The 16,425-nt window shown below is 41.9% G+C and overlaps 2 protein-coding genes across 4 annotated transcripts in view; both read right to left on the reverse strand.

The window, feature by feature from the left end:
* NFKBIZ (NFKB inhibitor zeta) overlaps window positions 1-5,195 on the reverse strand; it is a 58,821-nt gene extending 53,626 nt beyond the window's left edge. Inside the window, exon 1 of the mRNA XM_036850464.1 lies at window positions 4,999-5,195. The gene's annotated coding sequence lies outside the window, so the exon portion shown is untranslated. The remainder of the gene's footprint in view (window positions 1-4,998) is intronic.
* Window positions 5,196-8,999: 3,804 nt separating this feature from the next.
* The window catches only part of NXPE3 (neurexophilin and PC-esterase domain family member 3), a 54,367-nt gene continuing 46,941 nt past the window's right edge, over window positions 9,000-16,425 (reverse strand). For 2 of the 3 annotated variants that reach the window (XM_036851818.1, XM_036851819.1), the window contains 2 exons: window positions 13,641-13,847; window positions 9,000-10,529 (listed from right to left, as the gene is read on the reverse strand). In XM_036851818.1, the coding sequence (XP_036707713.1) occupies window positions 9,979-10,529; window positions 13,641-13,847 (758 nt within the window). In that variant the 3' untranslated portion in view covers window positions 9,000-9,978. The remainder of the gene's footprint in view (window positions 10,530-13,640; window positions 13,848-16,425) is intronic. The other variant, XM_036851820.1, reaches the window with a different exon arrangement.

Below are 16,425 nucleotides of genomic sequence, written 5' to 3' on the forward strand. Positions count from 1 at the left end.
GGTAATATTAAACATCAAATTACCATATGATCTAACTCCACTTCTGGGTATACACCCAAAAGAATTGAAAGCAGAGACTAAAAACAGATTATTTATACACCTATGTTCACTGCAGCATTATTCACAGTAGCCAAAAGGTGGAAGCCACCCAAGTGTCCATCAAGGGAAGAATGGATACACAAAACAGGGTATGTACATAAAATGGAACATATTCAGCCTTAGAAGGAATTTCTGACACATGCTACAACTTGGATGAAACTTGAGAATATTATGCTAAGTGAAATTAGCAAGTCACAAAAGGACAAATATTGTATGATTCCACTTATATAAAGTACCTAGAGTTGTCAACTTCATAGAGACAGGAAGTAGAACAGTGGTTGCCAAGGGCTGGGGAAGGGATGAATGGGGAGTCGTTGTTCGATGGATGTGAAGTTTCAGTTTGAGAAGATGAAAAATTTCTAAAGATGAATAGTAATGATGATTGCACAACAATGTGAATGTACTTAATGCCATTGAACTGTATAATTAAAAATGGTTAAGATGGTAAATTTTGTTATGTATACTTTATCACAATTTCTTAAAATATTTAAAACATTTAAGGATATAATAGAAGAAAATGTTCCTGAAATAAAGAAATATGAAAAAAAAGGAATCATCCCTCTTCTAGAAGCAGGTGCTTTAAAAATCCATGGCAATGATGCAGACACAAAGCAAAACACAAAGAGACAACATGCCAGGGGAAAACCTTTTTGACCTCAATTGAGTAAGTATGTGTAAGACCATTTACAGCTGTGTGTTTCAACCTTTCTTTCATTATCATACCCACTAAGGAACTTTGTAGATATTTTTTCCCTAACCGTCTCCTGATGAAAGTTTAAAACCACAGATAGGGACTTCCCTGGTGGTGCAGTCCTTAAGAATCCGCCTGCCAATGCAGGGGACACGGGTTCGAGCCCTGGTCCGGGAAGTTCCCACATGCCGCAGAGCAACTAAGCCCGTGCGCCACAACTACTGAGCCTGCACTCTACAGCCTGTGAGCCATAACTACTGAGCCCGCGTGCCCCAACTACTGAAGCCCATGCCCCTAGAGCCCGTGCTCCACAGCAAGAGAAGCCACTGCAATGAGAAGCCCGCGCACCACAAGCAAGAGTAGACCCCGCTCACAGCAACTAGAGAAAGCCCACGCACAGCAACGAAGACACAACGCAGCCAAAAAAATAAATAAATAAAACCACAGATACACTGTATATTTGTTTATGTACAATGGTCCTTTAGAGGGCCACAAACCATTGTGATATCTGAGATATTGCCCCCCCAAGAACCAATTTTGCCCTCTTGTATGCAATATCACCCTCTTTGAGAAGGCATGATTTGCAGTATTAGCCACTCTAAAAAATGGGTGCCATGACAAATAGCAAATCTGACTGAAACAATCAGAGGTCTGGGAATGCACACATACTAACCAACACTAAAATGTGTCCAAAAGTCTATCGCCAATATTAAAAGTATCTGCACACTACTAAACATCTGAACAAAAAGTGAGAAATTCATTTTTAGTGTCTCCAAGTATCCAAAAATTGCCATTGTAGAGATGATATAACATCTAATTGATTAACGGGTTTTTGAGAAGTTTAATTCAGATATTTAGTATCATGTATAGAGAATGTAGCATTACCATTGTAATGGTAACATACCATGACATAGTTTATTTTTCTACCTGGTAAAATGACATATGCAGATTTTATAGAAAAACTCCATAATTTTTCTCATTACCTGGAATTTAAGGAGCCTTATAATTTTGCTACTCAGAGTGTGGACCTTGCAATATCAGAATCACCTGGAAGCTTATTAAAAATGCAGAATTACAAGCTCCACCCCAGACTGACTGAAACAGAATCTGTAGTTCAATGAGATCGCCAGGTAATTCTTATGCACATAAAAGTTTGAGAAACACTGCCTTAAAAGACAAATACCATCCAAGTAGATTTATTTATTACTCCACTCATCCTATACTACGGAGCCTATAGGAAATGCAAACTGGAAAAGAATCACGCAAAATTTTTTTAAAAATCACCAGATACAAAACATGCAAATTTCTATCCTGGGGCCTACCCCCTCAAAGAAGTTAGTTCAGGTAGTTAACTCACTCTGCAATAGCAGGGATGGTTGAGAGCAGGTGAACGGGTTTGGCAGATGCCCGCAGCTCCTCTCTTCAGAAGCAGCAGCAGAGGGCCCTTCACCAGAGGTGTGATTAGGAATGCTCTTCCAAGCCTTAGCTTTTCAGCATGGAAGAAAACATCCTGAGGGGAGCAATGTGAGCAAGCAGCAGGATTCCCCTTTCTTTATAATCCCAGCTGTTGTGTCCAAAAACGACTCAACAACTAAGAGGCTGCCTCTCCCCAAACATTAGCCCAACCACCCCCATTAATTCCACCATATAGCTTCACTCTTTGAGGTCTGATTTTCCCTGTGGTCTTCTTAAAATATGAAGGGTTATGGTGGTTATCAACTACCCTAACTAACCACCAGTTAAAACTGAACAGGGAGTAGATGGTAGCCAGGTGTGAGCTAGGGAAAAGGAGGGACCCTAGGGAAATCAGAGCCCTGGAGAAAAGGTTGACCTCTCCTCATTGTACCTCCACTAATATCTCAGTGGCCTGGTGGCAAGGGCACTGGCTATGGGGACACGGCCCCTCAGATTCAAATCCAAGCTCTGCCACTTACGATCTGGGGGATCTTGAACCAACTGTCAATCCCTCTGAGCCTCAATTTCCTCACCTATAAAATAAGACTAATTATGCCTACCTCAGATGCCATTATGAGGGCTGAATGAGATCTTGCTGGTCAACTCCCAAAACGAGTGTTTAATAAATGTAAATTCCCTATCCACTAACTCCCCCAAGAAGCAGTAGTGTATTTTCATCCACTTAGCTTGGAAGGAAAGTGTTTTACCTCACAGACAGTCCCAAAGTAAAGGAACAGGAAGTGCTTTAATCAGAAACCACGTATGCAAGATTTAATGACGGGCTTCACCAAAACTGTAGGGGGCATGATGCTCTCTGAGCCTGTTAGAGATTACATAACCCCGAAACTGCCAGTCAGCAGAGAGCTGAATTCCCCTCTTAGATGTATGCATGCGTCCTCTTCTCATGGAAAACAGTGGAAATTCAAAATGGTTAAAAAGATGCTAAACCATCAAAAAAATCTTAGTTCACAAGAAATCACAGTAAAATGCCTATGAAGTTCATAGTAACTTTGGGGCAACTTCAAAAATTGATTAAGAGATCCAAGAATCATAGAAATTTTAGAAGCATCCCACCGCCCACTTTGACTACATCAGTCAAGGCCCAGGTAACATCTGGAATTAGGAATATCCACCTTTCCCACCATCAGGAGTTCAGCATCAGGCCAAGAAAGCCAAAAGGTGAAGTCAGCCTCCTGATCTTCCTATTAACCTGGGGGGAAAAATCAAGAGGCCACCAGACCAACGTCAGCTAAGAGCCAAAAGTAAATGGTTTTCTCAGGAGCAGTTCACTGTGCATCTCAGAATAATTAGAAAATCTTCCCTCTCAGTAGCGCTCTCCACAGCTCTTTAACTTCTGAGAGGGTTTCTTTTGGTTCTAGACTTCTTTCAGGACAAAGTAGAATGAGAGAGGTTTGCCTCAACTTTCTCAATGAGGAAAAGTCTGTAGCTGGACAAATAAATTATGCTGAGCATGGTCATCACCTCCATGCTGGGAAGGACAGTGCTAAACGTTTAACACGAGGTTTGTTGTGCGCCCACTTTTTTTTTTTTTTTTTTTGGCCACGCCGCATGCCTTGCCGGATCTCAGTTCCCCCACCAGGGACTGAACCCAGACCCCCGCATTAAAAGCCTGGAATCCTAACCACTAGGCCACCAGGGGACTCCCATGCACCCAGCTCTTGTGCTAACTCTTCCCAGACTGTCTCTCCTATAGCCTCTGTACCCTACCCAAATGTGTCTTTAGCAAAAGCAAATTGATGTTCTAATGAAGAGAGGTGGTAGATCACACATTGTACTCTGAAGCCAAATAAAAAGACTTTAGGGTTATCTGAATGTTTAGATGATCTGTGTGGTTGATCTCCTTCCTCCTCTATCAGGGATTGTTGAGGGGAATGAATAAGCCTTGGAAAATTTTCTCTTCTTTTATTGTCTAAACAACCTACTGACAGGAGAGGCAAAAAAAAAAAAAAATTATTCCACCTGATCAATAATGTATTTCTTTAGATGCCAGATTTAAAGTGAGGGAATATATATTATAAAGTGCTTAAAATTTACATAATAAATGTCATCCTCTGAGACACCTCCACCCCATACGCCCAGTTCACTAATCCTCCTGGAGAGAATCTCAATCCATCCTACCTAGAAATGCACTTTTATTCACACAAAATCCCAGATTGTAATAGATCTGGGGGTTCAGCCAAGTCATCAAACTTCGAGATTTCCTTTGTTCACACAATGGTCTTGCAATACATGTCTTTCATTTTACAAAGGTAATATAAGAACTACATGCTATACAACATTTTGATCTACTCAGATATATTTTTCCATAAAGATATAGTTCTATGCCTACCCTCGGTGAGAAAGTATACCTCTAAGCCCACACTCAAACTTCCTGGGAGATTTCTACCTAGGAGTATCATAGGCTACTTCACTGGCTAAATAAAAGTTTTTACATTAGATTTATGATACTTTCATCACCCATCCTACCAACCTCTTCCATCAGCATCTTAGTCTCTCCTGGGCCTTCAAGGTGAACAGACACAATTCATAGTCATTATCAAACTATAAAAACATCCCAAATTTTCCATCCCCAAAATACTGCCCCCTAATATTTTGCCCCAAAACAAGTATGATCACCCAAATATCAGAAAGTGACTCCAAAGTAAAGAATCTGAATATGGGAAAAGAAAACACACCAAAAAAAAGCATTTAAGATACTTTTTCATACTAAATATCAAAAAATAAAAATATACCTTTGTGTTTGAAGAGTCAAGTCATACAAATACGTAAAGGCAAATCAACTGTTTCCAGCTGTAATCAGCGATAATAACCCCAGTACGTGAGAGCATGAGAAAGATGATCAGTTTCCTTTTGAGGTTACATGATAAGCAGCAGCGACAGTTAAGCAGCCTTTTTCTCTACGAATCGGCGTCTGACCTCTTGGCAAGAGAAGGCCAGGCCCTCTCCCTGGCCCCCTTTATAGCGTTCGCTTGCTGCTCACCGCTCTAGAAAGGGATGGGGGCGGGGGACGCTAAGGACCTGTTTCCTAAAATACAGAATACGGTCCAGCTCTCATTCGAAAGGGGCTGCGTGGGCACAGAGGAGGGGCGGAGGAGGCGGGAAGGGAGCAGCACGGACTTAGTTCGTGGACTTTTTTTTCTGCACCCTGGAAATTCCCAGGCCAGAAAGGTACCGACCCTAGTCCCGGACATTCCCCTCAAGGGTCGGCTCCAAGACCCGGACTGGAACCGCGCAGAGGAATCAGAAGCAAATCTGTAAACAAAACGTTTTCTTTTTTTTAGGGATGCCTTTTTTAAACGTCTCAGTGAAGTTACTGCCTGCATTGGCCTTGCCCCCTCCTTAGATTCACCTTCTCTGCTTCTTTCGCTTTTTCTGTACAGCCTTTAAGTGCGGGGGCTGAGGAGGGGGATACTTTCTACAGCGCGGCTTTTCAAATATGGCAATCAGAAAGTAGTGTCCCCATCGTGTGCCTGACAAACTAAAGGACAAGGAATCTGCGATGTAAATAAAGCAGTGGTCCCGTAACATGAAGATTACATTATTTTCATGTGGGGTGAATTTAAACAGAGAATGAACCATTGCGCAACAGTGAAAGGATGTCTTCTACGACATTAGGTTTCACTGTGGCTTCTTTTTCTTTTGGGACACTTTCGACTGTCATCTCTGTACTGCTTCCCCCCGCCTCCCCACCCCCACCCCCACCCCCGCAAGGCAGTCTTACAATCCAGCTTTAGAATTAGACAGGAAATGTCTGGTTCTCCAATAGGAACGGGCATCTAGACCTAAACACCAGAAGATCCTTAAAACTTTAAGACAGCAGTCCTTCTTAAAAGAAGCCTGACTTCCTCTCATTTCACGCAGAATATTAAAAAGCAAAATGTAACACACTTAAGTTCACACGTTTTCTAAAAAGTTAAGCTGTAAGTGCACTTCTGAGACGAAGTGAACTTGAAGTGTATTTTGTGCCCTTCTACCTCCTGCGTCTTATAAACTGATGCCCTCAAAAACCCTCTGATTTTCCACCCTCACCCCCGTCCTCCCCCAGGATTCCTAGGCGCCCCTAGCACTCTGGGACTGTGGTCTCGCTTTCAAAGAGGAAAAGAGCACTTTCCAGACCTTACTTATTTATTGCACACTGAGGAGTCAGGCAAATGCACTCCACTGTAGACATAAACCCTGGAGAGAATAATGTTTAACACAAGAGAATGAATACACTTGGATTTCTGGCATGAGCGACTAGCTAATCTTTAAAAGCTGAATTTACCCAGATCTACAAAGATAATGCTGAGCAGCTTTTTTTGGAGGGGGGAAGGGAGGGGCGTGGGAACGGAGTGGGGAGGTCTTATTTCTGCTGTTTCCCTTGGACGTTTATTTCCTAGTACTTTCTGGGTAACTATTTCCTTTAATAGGGCCCAGAAGCAGACTCACCTCTGGCTTGCAACACACGGATATAAAGGCTTACCATACACATTCTTGGCAAGCGCCCAGATGTATCAATCTGAAACTTAATATCTGAAGCTGGGAAGTATCAGTCAGTTGGTATTTAACAAAATGATGGTTGTTCAGAATGGTAAAATGGATTATATTGGAACAACAAACTTATATTTGCTAAAGAAAAGTTACTCTTTTATAAAATATAATTTTCATAGAAGAGCCTTATTATGGATTCTCCCTTTCACAAGTAGCATCAAATCAATCATTTGAGTTCTAGAATATGAGGAGATCCACTAAATGAAGTTAATGCTGTCATTCCAAAATAAAAATCGATATTTTAACCCAGTGAAATTATATATTAATCACCATTTTAATATTTTATTATAAATCTAAATGGCCAACCTATGTAAATAATGATATCATTTAGCTAAACTGTTAGACAGACTTTTATAATTATGTCATGAAAACATAGAAAAATATTTGTATGTTAAATTTAAAAACACAGATAAAAATTACATGTTCTCTGTGATTACAGCTATGTGATTTAAAAAACCTAGAAGAAAATAAACCAAACTGCTAATGCTCATCGCAGATGATAGAATTATGGATTCTATCCATAGATTTTCTTTTTCTAGATTTTACAATATTTTTATATTTAATATCCTTTACATTTATAATGGAAAATATATTTAAAATAAACTATATTATTTGGTTGGCACGCTAACAGTCACAACTCTGTGGTATTGGCTTAAAATAAACTTTTCAGAAGAAATTAAAATATAGTATCTAATTGTTCTGAGAATGATTTAGGTAATATTCCAAACTCTACACTTAGGCATTTTTTTTAACTTCCACACAAGCATAGAAAGACACATTAGAAGGACAGAGTGAATGAGAATACGTTAAGAAACTGTGTCATCAAATCTTTAGGACATGTCACTAAATCAAAAAATAATGGGATGAGATCATGAGAAATCATTTGCACAAACAAGTAGTACCACTCCAAAGCTCTGGAGAGGCAGTGGAAACTGAAATTCTCCTGGGAAGACATGACTCAGCCTCCTCCAGTGATCCTTGAGTAAATGCTCAAAAATTCTTTCATAAAAAATAAAACCTCTTGACAAAGTCCAAAAAGTCCTAGTTGAAAAGGGCTATGGACTCTCACATACTTTAGTTCAAATCTAAACTCAAGTTCCTCATCTATAAAATGGAGCCATTATCTGCACTATTAGATCATGATCAGAATTAAATGTTATGGGAAAAGCTCCTAAAATAATAGACAAAAAATATTATTTCCTTAGTTCTATCTTCCCTTTTCCCTTAGTGTTTCTCAAAATGTAGAATACCACCATTGCATCAGAACTCCTGGGCATTTGTCACTAAGGTTGATTCCGCAATTCCCAGAGGCATAGCCCCTAATTCTGCATTTTTATCCAATATTCCAAGTGAGGGACTTCCCTAGTGGCGCAGTGGTTAAGAATCCGCCTGCCAGTGCAGGGGACACGGGTTCGAGCCCTGGTCCAGGAAGATCCCACGTGTCACAGAGCAACTAAGCCCATGTGCCACAACTACAGAGCCTATGTGCCACAACTAATGAAGCCCACACGCCCAGAGCCTACGCTGAGCAGCAAGAGAAGCCACCACAGTGAGAAGCCCACACACCGCAACAAAGAGTAGCCCCCGCTCGCCTCAAAGAAAGAAAACTCGCACGCAGCAATGAAGGCCCTACTCAGCCAAAAAAAATTAATTAATTTTAAAGAAAACTTAAAAAAAAAATATTCCAAGTGATCCTTAGACACTCTAAAGGTTAAAGGCCATTAAAATTAAGCCATCTTAATATATTTAACTACCTGCTCCACTTCAGACTCAGAAAATAATTTAAAATCATACTTATTTATTTTATAAACTTGAAGGTGGCCCTCAAGGCTAGGAAAGAAAGATCTTAAACTCTCTGTTTTAAGTTAAAAACCCAGATTCTTTGACCCATTCTTCTAAGGGTGCATTTTTTCATGCTTTAGGCATCTGTCTTCATCTCTAAAGCCTCCCCAGTTTCTTCACATGTTCATTTAGGGATAAACAAAACTATACTCTATTGTAGCTCAAAAAGAAAAGAGTACTTACTAAATGGCACAAATTAATTTAAACTTATTTAAAATTAATAAGGTAAAGACAGTCAAGTAAAATTGATAATTCAATTATTTTAAGATAGCCAATAGGAACAGCACCTTTTACTTCCAAGCATGACAGAATGTGTGTACCTTATGCCCAAATCAACCCATCACAGATTTCAATATCTAAATTTAATTTTTAATTAGATTTTAATTTCTAATTTGGGTATGCAATTCAAAATAACAACCAAAAAAGAAATAGTCGAAATTGATGGAAATAATTTCCACAACTTTATAACAAACAATAGCAATCTTTACATAAAAGTCAATTCTTAAAACCCTCAAACTTCAGAACACAAAAATAAATTTTCCCTTATAGATTTCCCCCTTCCAGCTCCAAAAGTGGTTATTTTAGAATAAGTATTCATCCTGTAAAATTTAGCTTAATCAGATAAGTAGGAATTACCCAATGCAAATATCAATTCAATGCACAGATTTTACATATACTGCTTGCATATTTCCCTTTTGCTTCTTTTCTAGATAAAAGCCAGACACTGTAAATATTCTCATTAGAAAGTTCTGACCAAGGACACTGGCCTTTTCAAGTAATTCAGAAAAAACTGGATCATCAAGAGAAACTTCTAAGACACAGCAGTCTTCAGTGTGTTACAGGAGCCACTGACTACAAGCCTTGGGGTTAATTCACGTCCCACTGAAGATGTACCAATTACGCTATTCATGTAAATGTGCTCAATTTCCTTTATCAGACAAGCTACAAACACTCCACTGCCAACCAAACTTGTCCTTTCCACTTAGGTCACAACATTTTTCACACTTTTTAGCACAGTATCCCCTCCCCTCCCAGGAGAAGCTAGTTCAAACACACTCACTAGTATCTTTGGTTACAAGGGCAATACAGTGTGTAAATGCTGTTAATAATCGTTCCCCCATGGATAAGTCAAGATGGGAAAAAATCCTATAGGTAGATATAAATGTAATCTGCATTTTCTAAGCTCCTTACAAGTCATTATATAAAGTCCAGCTCTTTTTAAAAATTTTAAATACATATCAATGGCAGCCATCTCTCCATAGGGCCACCCATAAACTTTCCGCAGTGCAGGTGATAGAGAAGGTCACTGAATGTGATTCCTCCAGTACCTGCAGGGCAGACTAGGTCTCCAAGGGGCACACAAAGGACAAGAACATGTCCAGTTGGTTCTTCACAATAACTTCATCTGGATGTAGCTTGTGGGGCAGATAATGGGCCAGGGTCATCTCCCAGGCGTCAACGAGATATACTCCAACTCCTGAGAACATCTTCCGAAGGATGGTGTCCAGCTGAAAGTTATACCAGTCGCTGTTGAAAAGGCTCACTTCAGGTCCCAGCTCTTGGGCATTGGCTGTCCGGATGACTACCACAGTCTTAGGGCTTCGATCCAAGAGCTGGACCACGGCTCGACGGATGTTCCTGAGCCGCCGGATATACACTTGCAAGGGGAAGGTGCTGAAATGAGACCACACAGCTATGGCCACCACTGTGTTCTTCCCTCCCACGATGCCATTCAGCTCATTCGCCACGTAACGGAGGTCATTGCTGAAGACGGTGGTGAAGCGGATCGGTGGACCGTGGCAGCGGTATTTGAGCAGGATGTTGTGCTTCTGGTCCACCGCAAGGAAGGGACCCACATTCTTGGGGCTACCCAAGCTAAACTCCACTAAATCTGAAACAAGGAAAACTCAGGTTCATAAGAATGTTTAAACCAAGCGATATATTTTGATTATTCTTTAGTTAGTGGCTTCAAAGAACAATTTTTTTTTAAATAAAACAACAAAAAGGTACAATACAAATGTAAAGGAAACACCTATTTCACTCCACCTTGGCCCCCTTGGCTTCAATGGACCTTTCTATTTTAACATATTTATTATTTAAATCACTCCATAAGCATGACATTGCAAGTAACACCATCAGCAATTGATTCTAGACCTGAAAAGCAAAATAACCTGTTTACCTCTAATTATTAGGCCAAGAAACCTTCCTGTTTGCACTGACTGTTGAATATCTAAACATCGATTTGGCATTTACACATTACTGTTCTAACAGATCAATATTATTTCTTCCAGGTCAAGAACTATAACTTCTGCTTTTTTACAAACACATAATAGTAACCAAATACCTCTTTTTGAAATAAGCAAAAGAAAGAAGCAACCACGCTTCTTTTGACTTTCAATTTCACCCTATGGATGGAAAACCCTGTTTATGTCTTAGAAAACTTCTCTCTCTCTGTCATAACAAACACAGCAGCACAAGTTAGAATTCCCTTCTCTCCCTCTACTTTATCTAAGTTGTGTTTCCAAGTCCTGCTCTCTGAAGATCCCAGGAATCAATGATTATTCTCCCTTATTACTCCTCAAGAAGGCTGTACAATTCATCACTGAACATTCACCCCATGAGGAAAGAGGGTCTGTCTCATATCCCTAAATATTCCTATAAGTGCCTCACACAGACCAGATTAAGTAACCCTTGGCAGCCAAACTGAATTCACATTTCCTAAGCACCTATTCCGTGCCAGCACTATTGTGCTATAAGCCAACAATGCAGGACTTTGCTGGCGGTCCAATGGTTAAGACTCCACACTTCCACTGCAGGGGGCATGGGTTCAATCCCTGGTCAGGGAATTAAGATCCCTCATGGCACGGCCAAAAAGAAAAAAAATCAAATAAAAAAATAATAAAATAAATTAGAATAGTTTCCCAGCTTTAAAAAAAAAAAAAGCCAGCAATGCTCAGATGGGTAAGTCACAGTCCTTGCCCTCAAGGAGTTTACAGTCAATTCTGAAGAAGTAACATCAAACTATAATTGTCCCATATTATTTACTCTTTAGGGTTAAAGTCAAGGTTTCACTTTTTTCTCCATGAGTTCCCAGCCTCCTCTTCTAGATTCTCATACCTAATTCATTACTACTTAGCATGTGGCCCCACTTAAATTGAATAAAAGCTCAATTAACCATTCTTTCTTTTGATTAAGATCAAGCCCAACACAAGGTTTTATCGGGTAAAGATCTGTCTGCAAAGGGTAGGGTGGAAAATGATCAAGACACGCAATGTGATCATTGCTATGAAAGGAAATACCAAGCTACGTCATTAGAACTTAAGAATCAAGCAACTGGGGCCTCCCTGGTGGCGCAGTGGTTAAGAATCCGCCTGCCAATGCAGGGGACACAGGTTCAAGCCCTGGTCCGGGAAGATCCCACATGCCGCGGAGCAACTAAGCCTGTGCGCCACAACTACTGAGCCTGTGCTCTAGAGCCCGCGAGCACAACTACCGAGGCCCGTGTGCCACAACTACTGAAGCCTGCGTGCCTAGAGCCTGTGCTCTGCAACAAGAGAAGCCACCGCAATGAGAAGACCGTACACCGCAATGAAGAGTAGCCCCCACTCACTGCAACTAGAGAAAGCCCGCACGCAGCCCAAAAATAAATAAATAAAATAAATCTAGTAAAAAAAAGAATCAAGCAACTACAGGCTCCTGGAGGGCCCTGCCTGGTCAGCACCAAACTGTGCCTAGCATCATGCCATACAAATGATTTCCCTTCTCCTGCTTTTTAACTTATGCTTTATCAACTAGAACTCTGGTATGTCTGTTTCAATAAAAAAGCAAGCAAATCAAAAATGGAATTAACTTTCTATTTTGGGGGGTCATATCTACTTCCTCCTTTCCTTCTAAAAGTTAAATGTGAAACTAAGTTGATGTAATAAATAAAAGAGAAAAAAGAAAAACATCACACACAACCACTCCCAACTGTGGGAATTTGCTTTATGAAAAGCCCTGTCCATAAACAGCCATCAAAAACAGTTCCCTTTGCTCGATGTTACGTGGCAGCCTGGATGGGAAGGGAGTTTGGGGGAGGATGGATACATGTATATGTATGGCAGAGTTGCTTTGCGGCGCACCTGAAACTATCACAACATTGTTAATCGGCTATACTCCAAAAATAAAAAGTTTAAAAAAAAAAATTAAAAACACACAAACAAACAAAAACACCCAGTTCCCACAGAACTATTCATCAGCTCTCTAAACTCTAAGCGGAGCCTTTAGTCCTGCTGCCCTGAATCCATCCCTCCTCACTCCATCCACACCACTTCCAGGAAGAGGAAAAGGCCCACTGTGAAGAAGGGATGGCCCTCCAATGAGTGGGGTTTTATTCCAAGTCTGGAGAGCTGCCCCAGAGCCCAGCAGGGAGACCAGGAAGCTAAGAAGACTGGGACTGACCAGACTCTCCCTTGCTGGGAGGCAGCTCCACCTCAGAGTCACACCAATGGACGGCCCAAGGGGTGAGCAGGGACGGCTCTGCTGCACGGATGCATTAAAATGGGCGACAGTTTCGCTGCCTCCTTCCACTTAAATCTATGATAAACTTGGAGTTGGACCAAACAGAACTAGAAGAGAAACAACTGGAAATGTTCACTTCTATCTCACAGCCCAGAATGCTAGAAGTGAAAGACACCTGTGAGGTGATGGTGCCCTGCTGCCTCAGCTCACACTTGGAGAAGTGAAGCCCTGAGAAGTACATGACTCGTCCAGGGTCACACAGCTCATGAGTGGTATGAAATTCAACAAGCAGCCAGTGCTTTCATCGATGCGTCACAGCCCCACCATTGATCAGAAACTATCACTCATCTCTCCAAGGTTAGGACACCTCTTCAGTCCTACAGAGAAATAACTGCTTCCTCACCTGATGCCTTTCTTCAGGCACCGGACTGGGTCTGCTTATTTCAAAGCTGAATTTTGTATGTGTGGGAAAGAGTTATGAAACAAAAAGCAAAGTACCAACCTGGAACAAATGTAGTGAGGTATTCAAACCATTGCCTGATTGTCGAGTCACCAAATAAATACACCACTTTCCTCTGTAAGCATTCTGTAATGTTGTCAGGGTCATTAAACTGGCGCATCTTAAACTTTCTGGGCCTCCACTGATTTCTGTAATAATAGCCAGAAGGAAAAGTTCCTAAGCCTTGAGAGAGTTCTAAGTTGTTGGTTTCTGGAAAAAAAAAAAAAAAAAGATATTCTGGAATTCTCCTCCAACAAACCATACATAAAAAATGTTCCAAGAAACACAATTATGTCCCTACGTTTGTTAGCTTGCTGGCTACGGATAACATTTCCTGCCATCACATCTCAAAGAAATCCCAGACTTTCCCCCTCCTACAAAAAGTTCTCCTTTGCACAAAAATAGGAAGATCTGAGTGGGTGTGAGGGTGTTTGTGGACACCCTCAAAGGGGAAAGGGGACGTTGATCATTCCCTCTGATTATGCATGTTTTTCTCAAAGCCAAAAATAAAGGCAGGCAAAAACCAAGGAAATGTGTAGATCTAAGCATTGTCCAGCATTATCCCAGAACAGGAGAAGAACTTCTCATCCAAATGCCTGTGAGGCAAGTAAAAATTTAAATTCATATTTTACATATGCATAATAATATTAGTCCACACTGTTTCTCAGCCCATTAAAAAGAAAAGTTTCAATCCATGGGTCCTACAACCAAATATTAACTCAGAAAACCACCACTGAATACAGAAAACAAACCAATGACACACAGTCTAAAGATTTACTGCCCGTAACACAAAAGGTTCAGAAGTCTTTATGCACAATGAACAATATTAAAATTGCATCAGCAGTGTGTACTCATGGCTGTAGCCTAGCTACACATGGTAACACAAGTGCCGGGATACCTTTCACAGGGAGAGTCAACACCTTTCTGCCATAACACCTCCCTCAGAAAATGCCACTGTGAAAATGGCACGCTTTACATGCTTCAACAGGGATGCCTAATATTTCTTGCAGGTTTACTCTGCACCAGACACTGTTCTGAGCAATTAAATTTATTATCTCATGGGATGCTCACAATAACCCTTTAAGGTAGGTCCTATTATCCCTAACTTTCAAAACATTTAAGCAACTTGATCCAGAGCTAGTATGTAGCAAAGCCAGGATCTAATCCAAGCTGGTGAGCCCCCAAGCCCACGCACTTAACCCCTGTGTTACATCGCCTCTCAAAAAGAGATGTTTATAGATATCTTTCTTTTTGGCTTTTTTCCTGAAAGAGTACATTTACTCATTTCTAACACTTATTATTCAAATCTGCAATCTTCAAAAAACCACCAATCATTTTATATCACTCCCTTACACACCCCAAAGTTGAAATCTTGATCATATTCCAGTAATTTTATAGTCTCACCTGTTAAATCACAATTTAAAATCCAAATGCTCAGAAATTTAAATTTAAATTTAAATATGACTCAGAAATTTAAATTTAAGTGAGTCTCCTATTTGTGACTATTTTCAGCTTCTTTGACTTCTTGATATTATCTCCATACTCAAAATTATTTTGGAAGGAGACCTTCAAGATGGCGGAGGAGTAAGATGTGGAGATCACCTCCCTCCCCACAAATACATCAGAAATACATCTACATGTGGAACAACTCCTACAGAACACCGGCTGAACGCTGGCAGAAGACCTCAGACCTCCCAAAAGGCAAGAAACTCCCCACGTACCTGGGTAGGGCAAAAGAAATAAGAAAAAAAAGAGACAAAAGAATAGGGATGGGACCAGCGCCAGTGGGAGGGAGCTGTGAAGGAGGAAAGGTTTCCACACACTAGGAAGCCCCTTCGCGGGCGGAGACTGTGGGTGGCAGAGGGGGGAAGCTTCGGAGCCGCGGAGGAGAGCGCAGCAACAGGGGTGCGGAGGGCAAAGCAGAGAGACTCCCGCACGGAGGCTCGGCGCCGAGCAGCACTCACCAGCCCGAGAGGCTTGTCTGCTCACCCGCCGGGGCGGGCGGGGGCTGGGAGCTGAGGCTCGGGCTTTGGTCGGACCGCAGGGAGAGGACTGGGGTTGGCGGCGTGAACACAACCTGAAGGGGGCTAGTGCACCACAGGTAGCCGGGAAGGAGTCCGGGAAAAACTCTAGAACTGCCTAAGAGGCAAGAGACCATTGTTTGGGGTGCGCAAGGAGAGGGGATTCGGAGCACCGCCTAAACGAGCTCCAGAGACGGGCGCGAGCCGCGGCTATCAGCGCGGACCCCAGAGACGGGCATGAAACGCTAAGGCTGCTGCTGCCGCCACCAAGAAGCCTGTGTGCGAGCACAGGTCACTCTCCACACCGCCCCTCCCAGGAGCCTGTGCAGCCCGCCACTGCCAGGGTCCCGTGATCCAGGGACAACTTCCCTGGGAGAACGCATGGCGCGCCTCAGGCTGCTGCAACGTCATGCTGTCCTCTGCCGCCGCAGGCTCGCCCCGCATCCATTCCCCTCCCTCCCCCGGCCTGAGTGAGCCAGAGCCCCCGAAGCAGCTGGTCCTTTAACCCCGTTCTGTGTGAGCGAAGAACAGATGCCCTCAGGCGACCTACATGCAGAGGCGGGTCCAAATCCAAAGCTCAACCCCGGGAGCTGTGCGAACAAAGAAGAGAAAGGGAAATCTCTCCCAGCAGCCTCAGGAGCAGCGGATTAAATCTCCACAATCAACTTGATGTACCCTGCATCTGTGGAATCCCTGAATAGACAACAAAGCATCCCAAATTGAGGAGGTGGACTTTGGGAGCAACTGTAGACTTGGGGTTTGCTTTC

The sequence above is a fragment of the Balaenoptera musculus genome, chromosome 4, assembly GCF_009873245.2.
Source record: "Balaenoptera musculus isolate JJ_BM4_2016_0621 chromosome 4, mBalMus1.pri.v3, whole genome shotgun sequence".
In the NCBI taxonomy this organism is placed as follows: Eukaryota; Metazoa; Chordata; class Mammalia; order Artiodactyla; family Balaenopteridae; genus Balaenoptera; species Balaenoptera musculus.